Source organism: Epinephelus moara, chromosome 13 (genome assembly GCF_006386435.1).
Source record: "Epinephelus moara isolate mb chromosome 13, YSFRI_EMoa_1.0, whole genome shotgun sequence".
Lineage (NCBI taxonomy): Eukaryota > Metazoa > Chordata > Actinopteri > Perciformes > Serranidae > Epinephelus > Epinephelus moara.
The window spans coordinates 19,970,472-19,989,770 of NC_065518.1; the positions used below are offsets into that span (position 1 = coordinate 19,970,472).

At 43.2% G+C, this 19,299-nt stretch overlaps 2 protein-coding genes across 3 annotated transcripts in view; one reads left to right on the forward strand and one right to left on the reverse strand.

Moving 5' to 3' along the window:
* Nucleotides 1-1,597: 1,597 nt before the first annotated feature.
* Nucleotides 1,598-16,911, forward strand: atp2a1l (ATPase sarcoplasmic/endoplasmic reticulum Ca2+ transporting 1, like). Its single transcript, XM_050059141.1, has 23 exons — nt 1,598-1,875; nt 2,870-2,887; nt 3,233-3,315; nt 4,376-4,480; nt 5,294-5,432; nt 6,588-6,668; nt 6,766-6,851; nt 7,160-7,457; nt 7,564-7,730; nt 7,850-7,938; nt 8,039-8,141; nt 8,230-8,361; nt 8,722-8,838; nt 8,944-9,162; nt 9,255-9,366; nt 10,042-10,265; nt 10,389-10,609; nt 10,711-10,913; nt 11,004-11,089; nt 11,221-11,354; nt 11,455-11,572; nt 13,382-13,499; nt 16,256-16,911. The coding sequence occupies exons 1-23, from the start codon at nt 1,758-1,760 to the stop codon at nt 16,270-16,272; spliced, it is 2,988 nt and encodes a 995-aa protein (XP_049915098.1). The 5' UTR covers nt 1,598-1,757; the 3' UTR covers nt 16,273-16,911.
* Nucleotides 16,287-19,299, reverse strand: part of sult1st6 (sulfotransferase family 1, cytosolic sulfotransferase 6) — a 31,523-nt gene continuing 28,510 nt past the window's right edge. For both annotated transcript variants that reach the window (XM_050059144.1, XM_050059142.1), the window contains exons 5-7: nt 18,965-19,059; nt 18,710-18,890; nt 16,287-17,296 (exon numbers count right to left, since the gene is read on the reverse strand). In XM_050059144.1, coding sequence (XP_049915101.1) covers nt 17,184-17,296; nt 18,710-18,890; nt 18,965-19,059 — 389 coding nt within the window. In that variant the 3' untranslated portion in view covers nt 16,287-17,183. The remainder of the gene's footprint in view (nt 17,297-18,709; nt 18,891-18,964; nt 19,060-19,299) is intronic.

The window sequence follows — 19,299 nt, forward strand, 5'->3', positions numbered from 1 at the left end:
GATTTTGGTCAAATTGACCTCAAGGATAATAGGAGGGATAACACTAATGGTCCAGAAGGCTGACACTGACAGCTGTCAACATTTCTCTGCACCAAAAATAAGCTTTGGAGGAACCACTTTGTTATGCAATAACTACCAATAAGTGCATTTTTTTAAGTAAGGACTATTTCACACCAGAAACAAATTTATCTTTGACTATGGCTGACACTTTGACACTACACAGCAACGTAACACAAGAATAAATAGATTGCAACAAAAATGTGCCCTGTAGCTGTCAGAGGTGGTGAGCAGTGACCACTGCTGTTCTTACAGGAACACCTGTCACTTTATTGATTAGCAACAGCAACTTGAATTCCTGTCTGCACCACCCAGCAGCCTGTTTACTGCTGTTTACTGCTGTTAAAACAAATTGTAAATCAACAGAGTTTGTGCTCAACTTTATGATGTATACTGTATTGTCACTTCATGTAGTGTTACTGACATATCGTTGTCAGAAACAAGACATTTTCAGGCGAGCAAGACATCATGATCATAAACGATCAAATCCTTAGTTACTCTACAGGTTTAAGAATAAAAATAGAGAGTGACACCAGCTGATGAACCCAAGTGACATGTCTTATTTCCCAATAACAAATTCAATGCTGTGAATACGCCACAAGAGGCCATTGTACCTCACTAAATAGCAATTTTCAGCCAGATCATCTTTCATGCAGCTACCTAAGCTGCTCCATATCTCCCCACTGCCCTCTCTTCCTCATAAAAAAAAAGAGAAATAAAACTTGATCCTCCTGTATCTGCAGCCGGGGCTTTTCCTCTGTGGTGTGATAGTGTGACATGCAGACTGTCCTCTTGGCATTCCAGCTCCCAAGTGGTCATTCCTCTACTACACACTCACTTTTCCTTTACTGCTCCCATGCCTTACTTAACTGGGTTCATTATCAGGTCTGGTGTCTCTGTTATTATGAGCAGCTCTGCAGAACTAAAGATAAATGTAGACATGCTGATGACAGTAGATGATGTAGTTCTGCTGCACAAAGTTCTTGTTTCTTGGGTGAGCTTTGAACTTCATGTGTCAATGTGCCGACATGTCTAACTCACATTGTCCATGTAAAAGTGCCAGCTAATTCTTGTACTAAATTATTTGTCTACCATCTTTAGTCTCTTACCAGTTTACTCATCCCTCTCTGGCTCAGCCACCTTCCTCAGCAGAAACCAGTTGAGCCATCACTCAATGCGCCCCCCCAATTCCCCCCTCTCCACTCTGGATGATCTCCTGTCTCAGTCTCTCACCTTCTCCCTTCGTCTTATTCCACTGACCATGCATGTTCCAAAAACAGATCTCATTTTCATCCACGGTTCGACCCCCACCCTCCAGCCCCTTCATCACCACTCTCCTGCATTGCCTCCTTTCCAAATCCAAGCCTTGTCCACAGTTCCTGTCCAAGTCCACCATCCCACCTCCCCATTGCTCCACCTCGAGCCCCACCCGCGCCCCCCCACCATGCCCTCCCATGCTGGAATTTGGAGGCGTGTGTCAGCGGGGTGTCCACCAATCCTGAGCCCTTTGGTGGTATAAAACCCTGAACGTGCATGCGGTTATTCGCTCTTTCTGTCAGTCCAGCACTCCTGAATTGGAGGGTGCCACACTTCTAGGCGCGGGTGGTGGAACAAGGGTAAAAACTGCAGCGAACACCTAAGAGGTAGAAGAGCGTGGATAGGCACGGTTAGACGGGCAATCCCTTGTCTATCCTGAGAGGATGGAGAACGCACACACAAAGGTCCCGGCAGAATGCCTGGCTTACTTCGGAGTGAACGAGAACAGCGGTCTCACTCCCGACCAGTTCAAGAAGAACCTGGACAAGTATGGCTTCAATGGTGAGTGTGGGCGTCAGGGATGGGGTGGGAGGCCTACTCAAAGAGGAAAGACTCACAAAGTCACTGTTTGGCAACTAGGCCACAAAGAGAAACCTCTCACTTCACAGTTAAAGAAATATCTGAGTGTTTGCATTAAAATATTCTTCAAAGTAAACTTCCTCGGGTAGTTTCCGGAGGGATTCTCCTGAGTCAACACCAGTGGAGATGAGATATACTTGTTGCGTCGGGCTGGGTTGAGATTTTGCATGTGATGCTTTTTTAGAGAGGAGTTGCAACAGCTGGTAGAAATGCAGAGACATTGAGAAGCAGAGACTTTGAGGGCTTTGAAGAGCTATTTAAAGATAGCCAAAGAAGATGGCTGGAGAGCGAGAGAGACAGGTGATGGCTCAAGAAGCTTCCTGGGTGATATATGGGGCGGGCGTTAACAGGAGAGACGGATAATTTTAGGCTGGGTAGAAAGGGGAGGTCCTTAGATGCCTTACAGCTAAATGATCCGTGATATGATTGCTAATCAATAACCAGTGGAATGGCAAATTAGAAAACTGTAGTAGGGTATTATATCTAAAAGAATTCTTGTTTTCACAGTGATGTTTTGGTTGCTTTGGAGCATTTTAGTCAGCTGCCATTAAACAGAATGTTATACTTTGTTTACAAGTTAAGGAATTTATGAAGCGACCAGCCATTGCAGTGAGGTTTTCAGCAGGCCGGGGTTAGAAGTCAAAGCTGATTCAATATCAAGCACAACACAATGGCTTTTTAATTTCAGGCATCTCAGAACATCGCTTGCAGTCTCTAAGCATAAAACACATAGTTTTTTGAAAAGGTGAAAGTTTAAGAACCCAAAGATCTTGAAGCCACATTTAGTTTGTTGAAGTGTTGTTGAAAATATTTCCTTGATGAACGCCATGTTTCTTTCCTGTATATTAATCATCAATTGTCCTGTCTTTCTGTCTCCACAACCTTTGTCCTCCTTCACCTTTGTGTCCAACTCCAGAGCTGCCAGCTGAGGAGGGTAAGTGTTTATCCAGCCACACAAATAAAATGTGTAAATCTGAATGAGAACTTCCAGACACCTGATTTGACCCATCATTAATATTAAAAAAAAAGCCCCTCGTCCACAGAAGGGTTGTTATAATGTTGCGTACAGGTGATGCCCACACACTGATAGCACTGTACTGGAAATGCGTATTACATTTTGATTGTCATCTTTAGCAACAAAGACCTGAAATCCATCGTTTATACACTGAAAACACTTTCCTTTGCACCTTTCATTTGCATATTTCAGTCATCACATTTATATTTTGTGATAATTATTCATTAATTTATATCCCTGTCTGTCTCTGTCTGTCTCTCTCAGGTAAGAGCATCTGGGAGCTGATCATTGAGCAGTTTGAGGACTTGCTCGTCAGGATCCTGCTGCTGGCTGCCTGCATCTCTTTTGTAAGTAAACAAGTCTTTTTTTTTTTAAACATGTCAGTGATTGTAAACTGCAGTAGGTAACAGCAGTAGTATTTGTAATACTCATAATAGTAGCTACAAAGTCCACGTGACACTGGCACCACGTGGGATCAGACACTCAACTTTTATCTATGAAAGAAAAACAGGTGCATACTTTCACAACTCTCATTAAGAGGATTAAACTTGTGCTTCTCTCTTTTACATTTTTGGCACAATAATCTCTGGGGCCTTCTTGATTGCCACCTTGAAAACAGGCCATATAACTTTAGACCCCATCAAACAAACTCTGCGAGTAAACAAGCATGCTGCAGTTGATAGTTTCTGCCTGGTCACTTTGTCCAGATGACCTCTTATCCCCCTCCATGTCCCTCCACCCCTCCGTGTATTTTTGAGGACGACAACTTGAGAGGAGGGAGACAGATTGCAAGGGCTTGTACGAGGTGTATTAATTCCCGCACCCAGCTTTCACCCCTTTGGGCAGCTGTCATGATGGCCTTAGAAGGCGAATATTGAGGAGCCAGTGAGAGATGGGGGTCAGAGAAGTCTAGGGGGGCTGAGGGGTAAGGGTTTATTTTAAGAAAGCCCCAAGCTAAGGAGAGAAACTGAATCCTTCGGGAAAGGTCAGGCCTGAAGGAAGGAACGAAGGGCCTCCACAGAGAGAGGGTTGAAGTCAGAAGGAGCAAGGAGTTATGGGACATTGAGATCAAATTAATGAGGATTATGTAATCATGTTATGACATGCAGATATGTTATCAAAATAACAGGCGTCAACACCGGAAAAAAAGGAACTGATTTAAAAGTATACCAAGTCATAAAATGGCCTGTATAATCAAGCTTTTAAAACCATCATCAATCATCATGCATAACAAGGTTATAAAGCTGCCACCAATTTTTTCTTTCAGGTACAATCTAAATGTTAATTGTCCATTTAAAGCACATAAATACGTATTTGCGTGCTATTCCTCACGCCTGCTGTCACTGTTGTCTCCCCTCCTGTGCTCACACGCCATCACTGATTTGCCCTCTACCACTCTGACCTCAGGTGCTGGCCTGGTTTGAGGAAGGTGAAGAGACCGTCACCGCCTTCGTGGAGCCCTTTGTCATCCTTCTTATCCTCATCGCTAACGCCGTTGTTGGAGTGTGGCAGGTCAGTGACGAGGCCCAGCGGCACGTTGAGCAATCACACATATCCATTGCAATGATGACAGAAAGTACACAGGCTCCAGTTACTGCCATGTTTTTATACCCAGACGTGGTTGCTCAACTTTTACAACTTTTAAACTCAAAATAGCCGGCGTGTGCTCCAAAGTTGCTGTTACAACATCGAGTAAATCTCAAATAAACAATATTATTCACACAATTCAAGAAGAAAAATATGATATGTTCGCCAGATAGGCGATGGATGATTCGCATTATGCAAGTCATGCTCTTCTACATGCATGCCAGTAAGTAATTGACACTGCTGTCGGGCATCAGTCACTACGGGAACATCACATCCCCGCCAAGTGTCGAAATCAGCTGCTTCGTTCTTGTTTCATTGCAAGATTTTATCGCTCTAAATATCTCTTAACTCAGCATGTACTTTCTCATTGCACGCTCCCTGAGATTATGCATATAAACATAGATCCATGCACCACTGTCCACTCAGTAATTGGTGTTTATTTGAAAAATAACTGCCGTAACAATACATGGCAAACATCAGGTCATAGATTTGACCTACTCATGTGTCATCAGTAGCTGTGTATCAGTGTGTAAGTGCTTTGTGTAATGACTCAAAGCCTACTGGAGGACACTGCAAGTGCCAGACCAAGGACACCATGAGTATGGATTACATTTACGCAAGGATAAACAGCCGTGCTGACATGAGTTTATTGATGACTGTTAGAGTGTGACTCAGAAGTTGTAAATGTGTGTTTGTGTTTTCATTTTAGCTGACTGTGTCTTTGTATGTGTGCCACAGGAGCGTAACGCTGAAGATGCCATCGAGGCTCTCAAGGAGTACGAGCCTGAGATGGGCAAGGTTTATCGCTCTGACAGAAAGAGTGTGCAGAGGATCAAGGCCAGAGAAATTGTCCCCGGAGACATTGTGGAGGTGTCCGGTAAGAAATGTCATGACTGTTGATCATTCTTTAAGCGCAGAACCCCAGTCTGTCAGCCTGATCTGTAATATCACAGTCTGTGTCAAATTTCTGTGAGAAGATACAACAAAGATCCAGTGGGTTTCTTCATATTTCTGTTGAGGTAAAGAAAGAATTTGGGTAAAACCTGATAGCAGAGCCTCGTGTCTTTTTAAGGCAACATGAGCAGCACTGCTGTGAAAACATGCTGACTGAGGGAAAGCAAAATCATGAGTATAAATACCCGTACTAGCACCTGCCGCACCTCTTCTCCCCTCACTGCTACGGCCCACTTCTGTTCATTTGTCAGTGTACACCTGTTGCCTCTCTCGCTGCCCCTCCCCATTACTCTGAGTATTTGGCTCTAAGTTTAGAATCTCTTCGACCATAAATGTGAACATTTGTTTAATTATTTTTCAGTTAGGGATGTAATTGGTGGGTGGCCAATACATTTAATTCATTCATTCAGCAGTCATGCCTTTGGCCCTTGAAAAGAAGAAGAAAAGAAACACTAACAAACTGCAACTGCTCAAACAAGGAGCCCCCGTTCTCCTCTCGCACGCCTTACCCAGATAATTGGCCAATCTATGTGTCTCAAATGTGAACAGCCATCTAAGTCTTTGTACATCTTCCATGTTTACAAAATCAATACTCACCCTTTTCCCATCAGACAAAGCACTGCGCAGTTCATAATTAAAGGGCAGTAGAAAATAAAATGAAACTCATTTTCTATATTGTTTGAGCAGCACGTTGGACCGATCTGCTTTTCTTCTTCTAGATTAAAATACTGTCCACTTTCAACAGTAGAAGGTAATATACCAGATCTCAGATGAGCACATAGAGATCTTTACTTTTTAGACAAAGTATATACAACATAATTCTCTTTTCCATCGTCATAACAAAACACAGATTTTCTAAACAAACCAATGTTGAGCTTTTCATTATTAAAAAAAGCATCACTAAACTCAGAGCTGCAAAACAGTGAGCGTACATCTTCAGACCAAGAACCGACAATTTGTTTAATATAATTAATATATATATAGTTACCAGCTGTGTTTATTTTATGTTTAATGTAAATACGAAAACTGTTCTATGACAATTTAATTTTAATGAAGACTGGTTTGTGATTCCCAACAGTTGGTGACAAAGTTCCCGCTGACATCAGGCTTGTTTCCATCAAGTCCACCACCCTGCGTGTTGACCAGTCCATCCTTACTGGTAAACTTTGAGGAAACTTTCACTCTGCAGAAGATGTGTTTTTCTGTCCCAACTCCGCTGGCTTATTACTGAGTTGATTGTCTGTTTTCTCTCTCAGGTGAGTCCGTCAGTGTGATCAAGCACACTGAGGCTGTGCCCGACCCCAGAGCTGTCAACCAGGACAAGAAGAACATGCTTTTCTCTGTAAGCGCCTTATCAACATCAATATATTTTTCTTTACTGTGTTTCAAGATTTTTCCTGTTTCTTCTTATTAGAGCTGAACGATTAGTCGATTAATAGATTAGTATCAGTCGCCAACTATTTTGCTGATCGATCACTTGTTTTGGTCATTTCTCAAGCAAAAATGTAAAACAACTGTTGATTCTCGCTTCTTAAATGTGAGAATTTGGTGCTTTTATTTGTCAGTAATAATAGTAAATGAAGAGTCTTTGGGTTTTGGACTGGTGATTCGACAAAATCTTTTACCTTTTTCTGCTTCTCTGCTCTGCAGGGCACTAACATCGCTGCTGGCAAGGCCATTGGTGTTGCTGTTGCCACCGGAGTCTCCACTGAGATCGGTAAGATCCGTGACCAGATGGCTGCCACCGAGCAGGAGAAGACTCCTCTGCAGGCCAAGCTGGACGAGTTCGGCGAGCAGCTGTCCAAGGTCATCTCCCTGATCTGCGTCGCCGTGTGGGCCATCAACATTGGCCACTTCAACGACCCCGTCCACGGAGGCTCATGGATCCGTGGTGCTGTCTACTACTTCAAGATTGCTGTTGCTCTGGCTGTGGCTGCCATCCCTGAGGGTGAGGGAAGCATGTCATGAGACCAGATGGAGTGAGAGTATGAGAGGGCTTTTTGTTCCTCTGCCGCGTCTTCATCACACTCACAGTTTTCACCAATGTCTCTCAGGTCTGCCCGCCGTCATCACCACCTGCCTGGCCCTTGGTACCCGCCGTATGGCCAAGAAGAATGCCATCGTCAGAAGCCTGCCCTCTGTGGAGACCCTGGGCTGCACCTCCGTCATCTGCTCCGACAAGACTGGCACCCTCACCACCAACCAGATGTGTGTGACCAAGGTGAGGGAAACTTTTTTTTTCAAACTCAAAAAGGAAACTGAGTTGTTTTCGACTGTTTATCTACAAACCCTAGCCTACTTCGGACCCAATTAAAACTGTCTTTGTTTTCTCCACCACAGATGTTCATTGTCAAGAGCGTTGAAGGTGAACACATTGACCTTGATGCATTCGATATCTCTGGCTCCAAGTACACCCCCGAGGGCGAGGTGTAAGTTGATTTTTTTTTTTGGTTCCAAATCAGGCATTCATTAACAAGCCCATGAAAACATTTATAAACATTTATATCTAATTATTTCTTTCTTTTTCAGTTCCCAGGGAGGTGCCAAGGTGAACTGCAGCATTCACGACGGACTTGTTGAGCTGGCTACCATCTGTGCCCTGTGCAACGACTCCTCTCTGGACTACAACGAGGTAAAGTAATAAAGTCATGCAGCGCATTTCATACACTGAAACCTCACGACCTTCCACAGTTTAAACACATTTCTTTCCTTTTCTTCAGGCCAAGAAGATCTATGAGAAGGTCGGTGAGGCCACTGAGACTGCCCTGTCCTGCCTGGTTGAGAAGATGAATGTGTTCAACACCAGCGTGAAGAGCTTGTCCAGGATTGAGAGAGCCAACGCTTGCTGCTCAGTAAGTTTTCTCCTGCTATTTGCTACGTGTTGAGGATAATTCATTTTCTTATTATTTGTTGTTTTTGCCCTTTTTTGAATTTTAACTGTAAGACAAAAGACAAAACACTGACAAAGCAACACACGAACAGTGAGTACAGGGCCGGCTCTAGCATTTTTGGAGCCCTAGGCAAATTTGTTCAGGGCGCCCCCAGTATTATGTTTCATCTTATAATATATTTGAATTTAAAACTAGAACTCTGGTTTATCCAAAATTATATCCACAGCTAATTGTAATTTATTACATCAGAGAGAGGGTAAATAATAATAATAACAGGTTATCTAATGATACGATCTAATAAAAACCCCTTTCATCCAACAGGTGATCAAACAGCTCATGAGGAAGAACGTCACTCTGGAGTTCTCCCGTGACAGGAAGTCCATGTCCGTGTACTGCACTCCCACCAAGGGTGATGGTGGTGCCAAGATGTTTGTGAAGGCAAGTTGCGTCTGTCTTCCTTCTCACAGCGTTTGGTCAGAAGCCAGCGCTCTGACGGTGTAGCATTCAACCTAACATAAAATTATCCTACTGCTCTCTCCACAGGGCGCCCCTGAGGGTGTGATTGACAGGTGCACATATGTGCGTGTTGGCACCACCCGCGTGCCCCTGACCAACGCCATCAAGGAGAAGATCATGGCTGTGATCAGGGACTGGGGTACCGGCCGTGACACCCTGCGTTGCCTGGCCCTGGCCACCCGCGACAGCCCACTGAAGCTGGACGAGATGAACCTCGAGGACTCAACCAAGTTTATCGATTATGAGGTGAGAACTTCGATACTGAGATGTGTGGGTGCAGCTGTGACGAACATGTGAAAACTTCTGTTGAATGACTCCATTTGCCCTTCTCTCCTCAGACTGACCTGACCTTTGTTGGCTGCGTGGGTATGCTGGATCCCCCTCGCAAGGAGGTCACTGGCTCCATTGAGCTGTGCAAAGCTGCTGGAATCCGTGTCATTATGATCACTGGTTAGTATTATGGGTGGGATGAATTACGGATACAGAAGTGTATTGATTAAGGCTGTACTCAACCAGACTCAACATCTTGGTCGACTGAAATTCTACTTACTCCTCAAGCAATCGATCGGTCAAGGGGGGAAAAACATCTGCATGTTATCCCTGGTAGTGTTGTGTGTCCAATAAAGTGTTACAGAACTTGACGTTCACGCTTCTGTTAAAAAAAGAGACTTAACCTTGGGTAAAATGCTGCGCTAGTCACTGTCACTTTTTACCCAGCCGTCCAATCACAGTGGAGGAGGGGCAGGACAAATACCAACCATCACATACTTGTGCAAGTGCTAAAAAACAACAACTGCCATTTTCAAGTTGGAAAAAACACTTTGGTAGACACATGGCCTTTGGAAGTAACAGCAGCGACCAATGTGAATTTGGTCAGAAAGGAGCATATCCAACAACCAATTGACCAACTGACCAAATATAACCTAATATATAATGTGCTCTTACAGGGAGAATCTGTTATCTAAATGTAAACACACGTACATCCCTACTTTTATATAAAGTTCTTCTTGTGTGTAGTGTATTTGTTCAAACATCCACTGTCACCGTTCTACCGTATCTACAGTATACAGAATTTAAAACAACTCTATCCACTCCCCTCCAAACTTCTCCTTCTCCATATTTCAGGTGACAACAAGGGAACCGCTATCGCTATCTGCCGTCGCATTGGCATCTTCACCGAGGAGGAGGATGTTGAGGGCAGGGCCTACACCGGACGTGAGTTTGACGATCTGCCCCTCCACGAACAGTCCGAGGCTGTGCGTAGGGCTTGCTGCTTCGCCCGTGTGGAGCCATCCCACAAGTCCAAGATTGTGGAGTACCTGCAGGGTTATGATGACATTACTGCTATGGTGAGAGCGCAGCTGCATCAGAGTACTTGTCTTTGTGGTTTTGTGTTCAGTATTTACAGCATGTCCATGTTATGTCTGTACATTTGTGTAGTTTAATTCATGCTTCCCTTCCGCCCACCGCAGACTGGTGATGGTGTGAACGATGCCCCTGCCCTGAAGAAGGCCGAGATCGGCATCGCCATGGGCTCTGGCACTGCCGTTGCCAAGAGTGCCTCTGAGATGGTACTTGCTGACGACAACTTCTCTTCCATTGTGGCTGCTGTTGAGGAGGGCAGAGCTATCTACAACAACATGAAGCAGTTCATCCGCTACCTCATCTCCTCCAACGTTGGTGAGGTCGTCTGGTGAGTGGCTTACGCAACAGGCACTGTAATCCACACCCTTTCTGTCTCTGGCTACCCTTGACCTTCCATGTGTTTTATTATTTCCTTTTTTACTCTATCAGTATCTTCCTGACTGCTGCCCTGGGTCTGCCCGAGGCTCTGATCCCCGTCCAGCTGCTGTGGGTCAACCTGGTTACTGACGGTCTGCCCGCCACCGCTCTGGGCTTCAACCCCCCTGATCTGGACATCATGGGCAAGCCCCCACGTTCCCCCAAGGAGCCCCTGATCTCTGGCTGGCTGTTCTTCAGATACATGGCTATTGGTGGTATGTAGGACTTTGGACATTATGTTTGGATTTTGTTTAAAGGCAGGAAAAACCATCGCCTACACCGACGCTGTTCACTTGTTCTAACAGGATACGTCGGTGCCGCCACTGTTGGAGGTGCTGCCTATTGGTTCCTCTACGATGATGAGGGACCCGGTGTCACCTACTACCAGCTGGTAAGTAATTCTCTCTTTCATGCTCTCTTTCACACACAGACACACACACACACAGACACACACACACACACACACACACACACATACACACACACACACAGACACTTACTAACCTCACCTCTTCTGTACAGTCCCACTTCATGCAGTGCGAGGAAGAAAACCAGGACTTCACTGGCGTCCACTGTGAGATCTTTGAGGCTGCTCCTCCCATGACCATGGCCCTGTCTGTGCTGGTCACCATCGAGATGTGCAACGCCCTCAACAGGTAACTCTCCAGATGTGATGATGACACATTTCATAATGACTCCAGTTGTTTCCTCAGGTGACATGTTCTCATTTTCATTCTCATTTTTTTCTTTTTCAAGCTTGTCTGAGAATCAGTCTCTGGTGCGCATGCCCCCATGGAGCAACTTCTGGCTGCTCGCCGCCATGACCCTCTCCATGTCCCTGCACTTCATGATCATCTATGTTGACCCTCTGCCCGTAAGTCAGCCACCCACCCGACAGTCAGCCGGCGGTCAATGTTGACCCTAGTTTTTGCGGTGTGTTCTGCACCATTGGCACTATACGCCCCTTGTCGGTAGTTTTTCGAGCTGGCGGAGCTCGCCGGTGAATGAAATTACTCTGATTTACAGTGTAGCTCAGTGGTTACGAAGAGAAATGGAAGTGAGGAAAGCAAACTTCAACTTAAGTCAAGAGGGAGTGAGATCGAAACAAACTTTTTGTGCTATTGTTCGTAAATATTCTTTGGTCTTCCGACACTGGGTTGTGATGTTGATGTGCTAACTGTTTAAGCAGCACCTTGTATCCATCCTGTCAGACTTTCGCTGCTCTGTGCTCTGCTACAGAGAGTTATTTACTCTCACGCGGGTGCAGAACATACCTGCTAGTTGGCCGTTGGCTGTTGTGTTTGCGGTTTGTTCAGGTGCAACTTTGTGGCCAAAACACAGGTGATGTGAGATGAGGCAACACATGGCCTTCTTCACCTCTCGCTCTTTGATGTCGGCTTGGTGTGTCTGGGCGTTAAAGGACAACTTCGGTATTTTTCAACCTGGGCCCTATTTCCCCATGTGTATGTGTGCGTATGATTCATGGGTACAACTTGTTCTAAAATTGGTTCAGTATTGAGGGAGGTGGATGCAACCGGAGCTGCGAAACAAGCTAAAACGGTAACGGGGGCAAATGCGTCCCGTATAAGTTTGCGCATTAAAAGTGCTTTTTTCGCCACTGACCGGTTCAGATCGCCAGTGCTATGAGTGCTATGAGTGGAGTCAGGAGGAGCTGTCAGTCAGTGTTGGAGCAGAGAGGGGGAGGGCTACCCCGCTGGGTACTGTAAGTGAGTATGTGTGTATGAAGTGTGTGTTTTTTCGCCACTGACTGGTTCAGATCACCAGTGTTCTCTCTGTAAATAGCATACTAGCCTTTCCCTTACCTCTGGGCTGTGTGATGTCACGAGCTTTGCTCCACTGTGTCTGTAGCTCTCTCTAATCGTGGGACAGCCGTTTTCTTGAGGAAGATTGGATGTCTTCTCTTCTTCGACTGGCAGTAGTCATCTTGGAAGAAGTGAGCACTGCAGAGCCGATGGTCTGCAAGGCGCAGTGTCTGGAGAGGAGTGTTAGCATCCATTTGTAGCACAACTAGCCACAACTTCAGCATCTCACCGTCTGACAAAGGCAGCCTGTGAAAGCTGTACGGGGTGTTGCGCGACATCCTTGTGTTCGGGAAAAAGGCCCGTTTATTTGAGCACTCCAAAAACTCCGGTAACACTCCAGGGGGTAGCACGTAAAAGACTCCGTCCCAAACTCTGACTCTTCTAGCGTAACACACACACTTCATACACACATACTCACTTACAGTACCCAGCGGGGCTGCCCTCCCCCTCTCTGCTCCAACACTGACTGACAGCTGACTCCACTCATTCACACTCACCACTGCCCCAGGGCCGCTACAATATGCTATCTACAGAGATAACACTGGCGATCTGAACCAGTCAGTGGCGAAAAAAAAGCACTTTTATACAGGACGCATTTGCCCCCGTTACCGTTTTAGCTCGTTTCGCGCCTCAATACTGAACCAATTTTAGAACGAGTGGTACCCATGAATCATACGCACACATACACATGGGGAAATAGAGCCCAGGTTGAAAAATACCGAAGTTGTCCTTTAAGAGCTGCGTCTGTAAATCTCCCAGTTGTAGGAATTATTCTGAAGTCTCCTCCACTAGTTTTTGTCATAGTTGCTCTCAGCCGTAGTTTCCCAACAGTTCTGACTCCCGCTCTTTTGCCCCCCCAGATGGTCTTCAAGTTGACCCATCTGAACGTCGACCAGTGGTTGGTAGTCTTGAAGCTTTCCTTCCCCGTCATCGCCATTGATGAGGTGCTGAAGTTCATTGCCCGCAACTACGTTGAGTGTAAGTACCCTTGCATTTTTTGCGCATTCACTCTAACATATATCTACATATTAATATTTACCTTATTTTCTAAAACAATTCAATCTCTTTTGACAAGCTTGAATATTTTTTAAATGTATTAATACTGTTGTGTTTTTTCATTAAATATTCATTAATGTTTTAACTAAGTGCAATCCTTCTTCATCCTGTACTGTCATCTCATTTTTATCACATCATCTCTTCATCTGTTTACGAATTCATCACGTTTGACAATGTCTCTTTTAACCTGCCTAATTCCATCTCTCCCTCACCATTAACTCACTTAACCCTTGTTGATTTCCAGTGTAAATTCAGTCAAGCCACCACCATTAGCCTGTAACTAAAGCAAGGTACTCCACGACTAGAACTTCTACTGGCTATCACTGTGTCTGTAGTTTATGTGCATGTTGGTGTATTTTTCGCTGTATCGCGCATGTTCCTGCTCTTATGCAGATCAGTCCTCGATGGTGTCTAGTTTGTGTATTGCCACAGTCCTATTGGTGTGGACCTCTGGCTTCTTCCTACTACCTTATGATATGATAAAAAAGTGAATCTGTCAAAACTGACAAGGTGACACGATGACTAATGAACAGGGAGATCCCTGAGTGAGTGCTACTTTCTGTATCTGATGTCCTCCTCTGAGCTCTGTGTTTGTAGCGGCTCATGAGATGCCTCAGCCGGTGAGTCAATCACCTCTGAGCTGCTGTAAGTGTTGGCGTTTCAGCGTTTTTTGGGTTGTTTCTGTCTGTAGGTAGGAGTGGGATCAGTGCCTGTTGTGATACAGGTTTTGCAAAAAAGCTTAATATTGTTAGTGTACAACAAAAAGCCTTCAGCAACACTTGATTTTAATCCTCCTCAGTAGGAGCAGTATTTAAACAATAATAGTTTATAATGCACTAGAATGTAGTTGTGAGCAGATGTAAGGTCTTTAACAGTGTTATTTGACATTGTTATCAACAGATTTAACTCTTAACAGGATGATGAAATATAAGCAGATAATGAATGATAATATAATATTACTCAGATGTAATTGTATAGGAAATGTTTTAATATGAGAAGTTATAATTGTTGAAAATACTATACAATAGGGTTGCACCTAACTCAGAATTATGTCTGTCAAATTGAATTTGGCTGTTCAATGAGAATTTTCAACTATTGATTTCTTGTTTTTTCCATCTAGTTTGAGAGTTTGAACAGGGCTCGTTCAGGGTGATGGTGACGTTTTAGTAATATGGCAAACAAGCCTAGTTAGCCCTTCGAGTTCATGTGAGCTAACTACACTAAAAACAGATCAGAAATGTGCAGCAACATTTTTTACTAGATGTCAAACAAAAGCCAGAATTTTTGTTTTTGTTTTGTATTAAAGATCCAATGTGTAAGACTTAGGACAGGATGTGTAAAATATATTGGCAGAAATATAATATAATATAATATAAATTGTTTTCATCAGTTTATAATCACCTGAAGATAAGAACCGTTGTGTTTTCATGACCTTAGAATGAGCTGTTTATATCTACATATAGCGGGTCGTCTTCAGTGAAATCCACCCTGTTGTTTCTACAGTAGCTTAGAGCAGACAAATCCAACTCTGGCACTACATAGGGCCTTCACTTACACCTTTGACACATGGGAGCAGTTTCAGTTGGTTGAAATCTGCAAACTCAGCCACCAGGTGCCACTAAATCCTGCAGACTAGACCTGAAGTTACTGTGAGCTGTGAATTCACCACTTCTAAACAGAACACACAAAATAACAATTTCTCAAAGCCCGACTGGGAAAAGCCTGTCTTCCTCCGGGCAGCTGCCTCCGTTTCACACAGACTCACCCTGGGTCTGGGTGTGCAGCTGCTTGTTCCGGAGAGCAACGTAATAGTGAGGAGGACCCAGTTTGCAGCCAAATATAGGGACCAAATCGTCCCAACAAGTACACTGCACACCAAATGCCAAAAAAAACAAAACCCCAACAGATCACAGTTGAATTAGTGGTCTGTGAAATCTACGACTTAAAATATCTGTTTATCCACTTATAACCACACTATAATGTGTTAGAAACCATTGCAAATGTTCACACACTGCTTATGATTATTAAATGTGAGGACTGATAAAGATGTTTTACAAAATGGAGGGTCTTAAAAATAGTCTTAAAAATATCTCAAATTTAATGATGGACCTTAAAAGTAATTAAATAGTCTTAAATTTGAATTTGTGAGGGTTTAATTGCCACAAACATTTTACTTTATATTTGCACTGACCTGTTGGCAAAATGTAGATTAAGCGAACTCTCGCTCTTATATCCATATTCTTCTTAAAACCTACCTCTGCATGGGACTACATACATATTACTTATAAGATTTGTCCAAAAATCTGTTTTAAATTTGAAAATAAAAAAATATTTCATTTAAGTGTCTGATATCTGTAGATACCCTTAAGTGTTGAGAATTTTTAAATAGGATTGATATGCTGTTTGGGAAAAATGGCTTGAGTAGAAACTTAGTTTGCTTGCTGCTTTCATTAGATTTGATGTCAAAAATAAATCACTCTGAAGCGAGCTGTTGTCTCATAGATTACGTCATGCTTTCTTAGCGAGAAGGCGCCTTGACTCAGTAGCGATCATATGTTTGTCTGCATAGGTAGTTTAAGTTTTGTTCTGTCTGATTTGTCCAAAGTGTCGTTTGCGTCGCTTTCCATTGTTGCCCAAAAGTCCTTTCCCTCCCTGATTTTCCATTTTCTCTTTACCAGGTACAGAAGCTAAATAGAGATGTAGAAGAAGAGGATCTTAAGGGTTGGAGAGGATGAGGCGGAGAAGAGAGAGAAGATCAAGTAGCCATAGCGAGCCAACCAATAGAAGAGAGAGGAGAAAACATGGAAAAACTGACAAAAAAAAACAAACAAAAAACTTTTCAAAAAAACTCTACATAAACATAGCCTCTATATAAGGAAGGAGATTTGAGTAAATGACGGAAGTATCTTTGCTGATAAAGTATTCAAATATTTAAGATTTTATTCTCAGAAATAAAGTATGTATTAAAAGTGATTTTTTTTTTTGTTAAACTTGGATATTCTCAGCTGTTGTGTTTTTGTGTCCTCTGTCCATTTTCATATGATTGACTTTCCAGCTCATTACTTTTATTCTAGTCTTTGTTGCTCGTGTCTCGTGCAGCCTCCCTGCTTTGGCTGGGCTCTGTACAGTGTGGTTTAGGGTTGCAAAATGACTTCATATGGGCAGAAAAACCACATGCCTCCAGCTGCCAGCGCTCTCTATAAGCTCCATGCGGTCAGCAGACTCTGGTGGAGGTCTCATGACATAAAATGGGCATGTCCACTCAGTCACAACACTTTTGGTCTTATATATTGTTTACGTGATAAGCTGCAATAAAGTGATGACTACCAACTCACTTGTATCGTGGAGCACATTTTTATTGATCCTTTAAATGTACATTTGGATGGTTTCCATCAGGAGGCGCAGTGATTACAGTGTTTAACATCCAGGCTCAATTTCATTTTATTTATGTTTTTGATTGGGTGTTTAGCACATGTCAGATTTTCTGACTGTATTTCTGCCTTCTGAGTGCTGCACAGTGTCAGTTCATCGGTCTCTGCTTCATTGGCCTTTGTTTCATCGGTCTTTGGTTTGAAGAGCTGCATTAGTTTGGAAACCCAAAATCGGTTAGATGAGGGTCCTGAACGGTATGTTGACATCCTTCATTTGCTTTTCATAATCTTCATCAAACGTCTTCGATTGCTCAGGTGTGAAATGGTTTCTCCAATCACCTACTTCACCTGTAAACAGGAAATGCAGAAGAAGATATGACGGTGTTAGATTTATTCATCAATCACTAGAAGCAAGTTCTTGGAAGATAACTGAAATATTTTCCATCCTGGACCCAACTTTCCTATGTTTTTGTGTCTAAGTGAATATTTGGAAGAGCCATATTGAGCAAGAGGTCTGCAACCAACAGCGGCAAAACAGGCTGTAGTGTAATCCCATCCACTAAAATTTCCTTTTTGCCACTGACAGGCTCACACTGTTATTATAAGTGTCTTACAGCATAATGCATAGGATCCCTACAGAGATAGACCTGTTTGTTTAACCAGAAACAGCCCCAAAATCGTTATCGCCAAACCCACCAGACTCCACTTAAATAAACAGTAACTTTAACACGTATAGAGGTAGCATATTTTTTTTCACATCTAACTGGGTGAATTATGGGGTTTATTTCAACCAATCCAGAACTGGTGATTGTTGGACACCTGTTGTGAGTTTTATTTTATGCCTGCCACCTTTAAATGAAGTTTGTTTTACTACCATAACATTACTGTTTATTTAAGTGAAGTCCGTTTGGTTTGGCGATAGTGATTTCGGTGCTGTTTCAGAATAATAATCTGAGCCTGTCAGTGGCAAAAAACAGCACTTTTAGTAAATGTAAATTGACAGTGCAGGGCGCAGCCTGTTTCTCATTGGATACTGGACCAGGCTCCAGAATTGTTCCTATTAGTCAGTTAAACAGCCAAAAGTGGTGTGCACACCAAAAATATTTGACAGTTTCTACAATCAGGCTTCCACCTCACCATCTGCGTTGCCATTATCCCATCTCCAAAATGTTTGTAAGCACGGGTCAAAGTTTCTCCTATGAAGTCTGTTTTTATAGATCACAGCTTTTGTGTGGGAAGTGGTGTATGCCTCTTTCAGGCCCCGTTTTGTGCGTACGCAATATTTATAAATGAGACCCCAGGTTGGAAAATACTGAACTTACCCTTTAAATTATTTTCCCTAAAAGCATCTATTGTTGAACAGTAGAGCCGTAACTAACGATACATTTTTCTGGCTGATTAGTTATAAATGAAATTTCAGAAAACTGTAAAAAATAAAAATAAAAAATGCTCAGAATCTTCACATTTGAGGAGATTTGGGGTATTTAGCTTGAAATATTATCGAAAAAGAAGAAGAAAACAGAAGCAAGCAAAAACAAAATCCAGGAACCTCTAGGGGGCGCCACTATACAGTATAATGTGAAGGACAAAGAGCAGTGTGTTCTGTCTTTGTGAAGCTTATACTGTTGATTTAACTGCATTACATCATGAGATATTCATGGTGCTCTGGCTTTAGAATTGATACATGTCCTGCTCTGCTCATTTGTACTAATTTTGATCAATATCTTCCTTCTGGACCAGACCAGGAGCAGACTGATGCACCTTTTCTCATGAAGGGGGAGATGGAGTGATCAAACACAGGTGTTGGGATGCAGGAATAGTTGGTCATTGGGTTCTCCTTCATGTTCTTAAAGGACGTGAGCTCCACAATCCGGCTGATGACCTCATCAGACACCGACAAGTCCAGGTACCTCATGATGCGCTCCACTTCACGCCGAGGATTCTGGAGAAGTAAATATGATGGTAAGAGTACGTTCATTATGCTTTGGTAATACTGAGTCCATATGTTCTCTGTACCTCTTTCATGTCCTCATAGAAGAGGTAAAGGATGTTCTTCTTCTCTCTCTCCACCCAGTAACCTTTCACATGGTCGTACCAGGAGCCCCAGGCCACTGTAGAGACAAAAGTTATTGAGCATCTTTCATGGTAACATTACTCTCAGTCCAATAACAGGGTTAATGTCAACATTTAAAGGGTTTATAAGTTGTAACAAATATTTGTATAGTCGTAATGAATGTACTTATTATAGATCAAATATAAGTCAGTGAGTTTTGGGTTGCCAGATTGTGAAAAACCCCTCTGGCTCTAGTGAGCTCTTTAATTCATCAAGAAGACTCACTGATGAGCAGTTA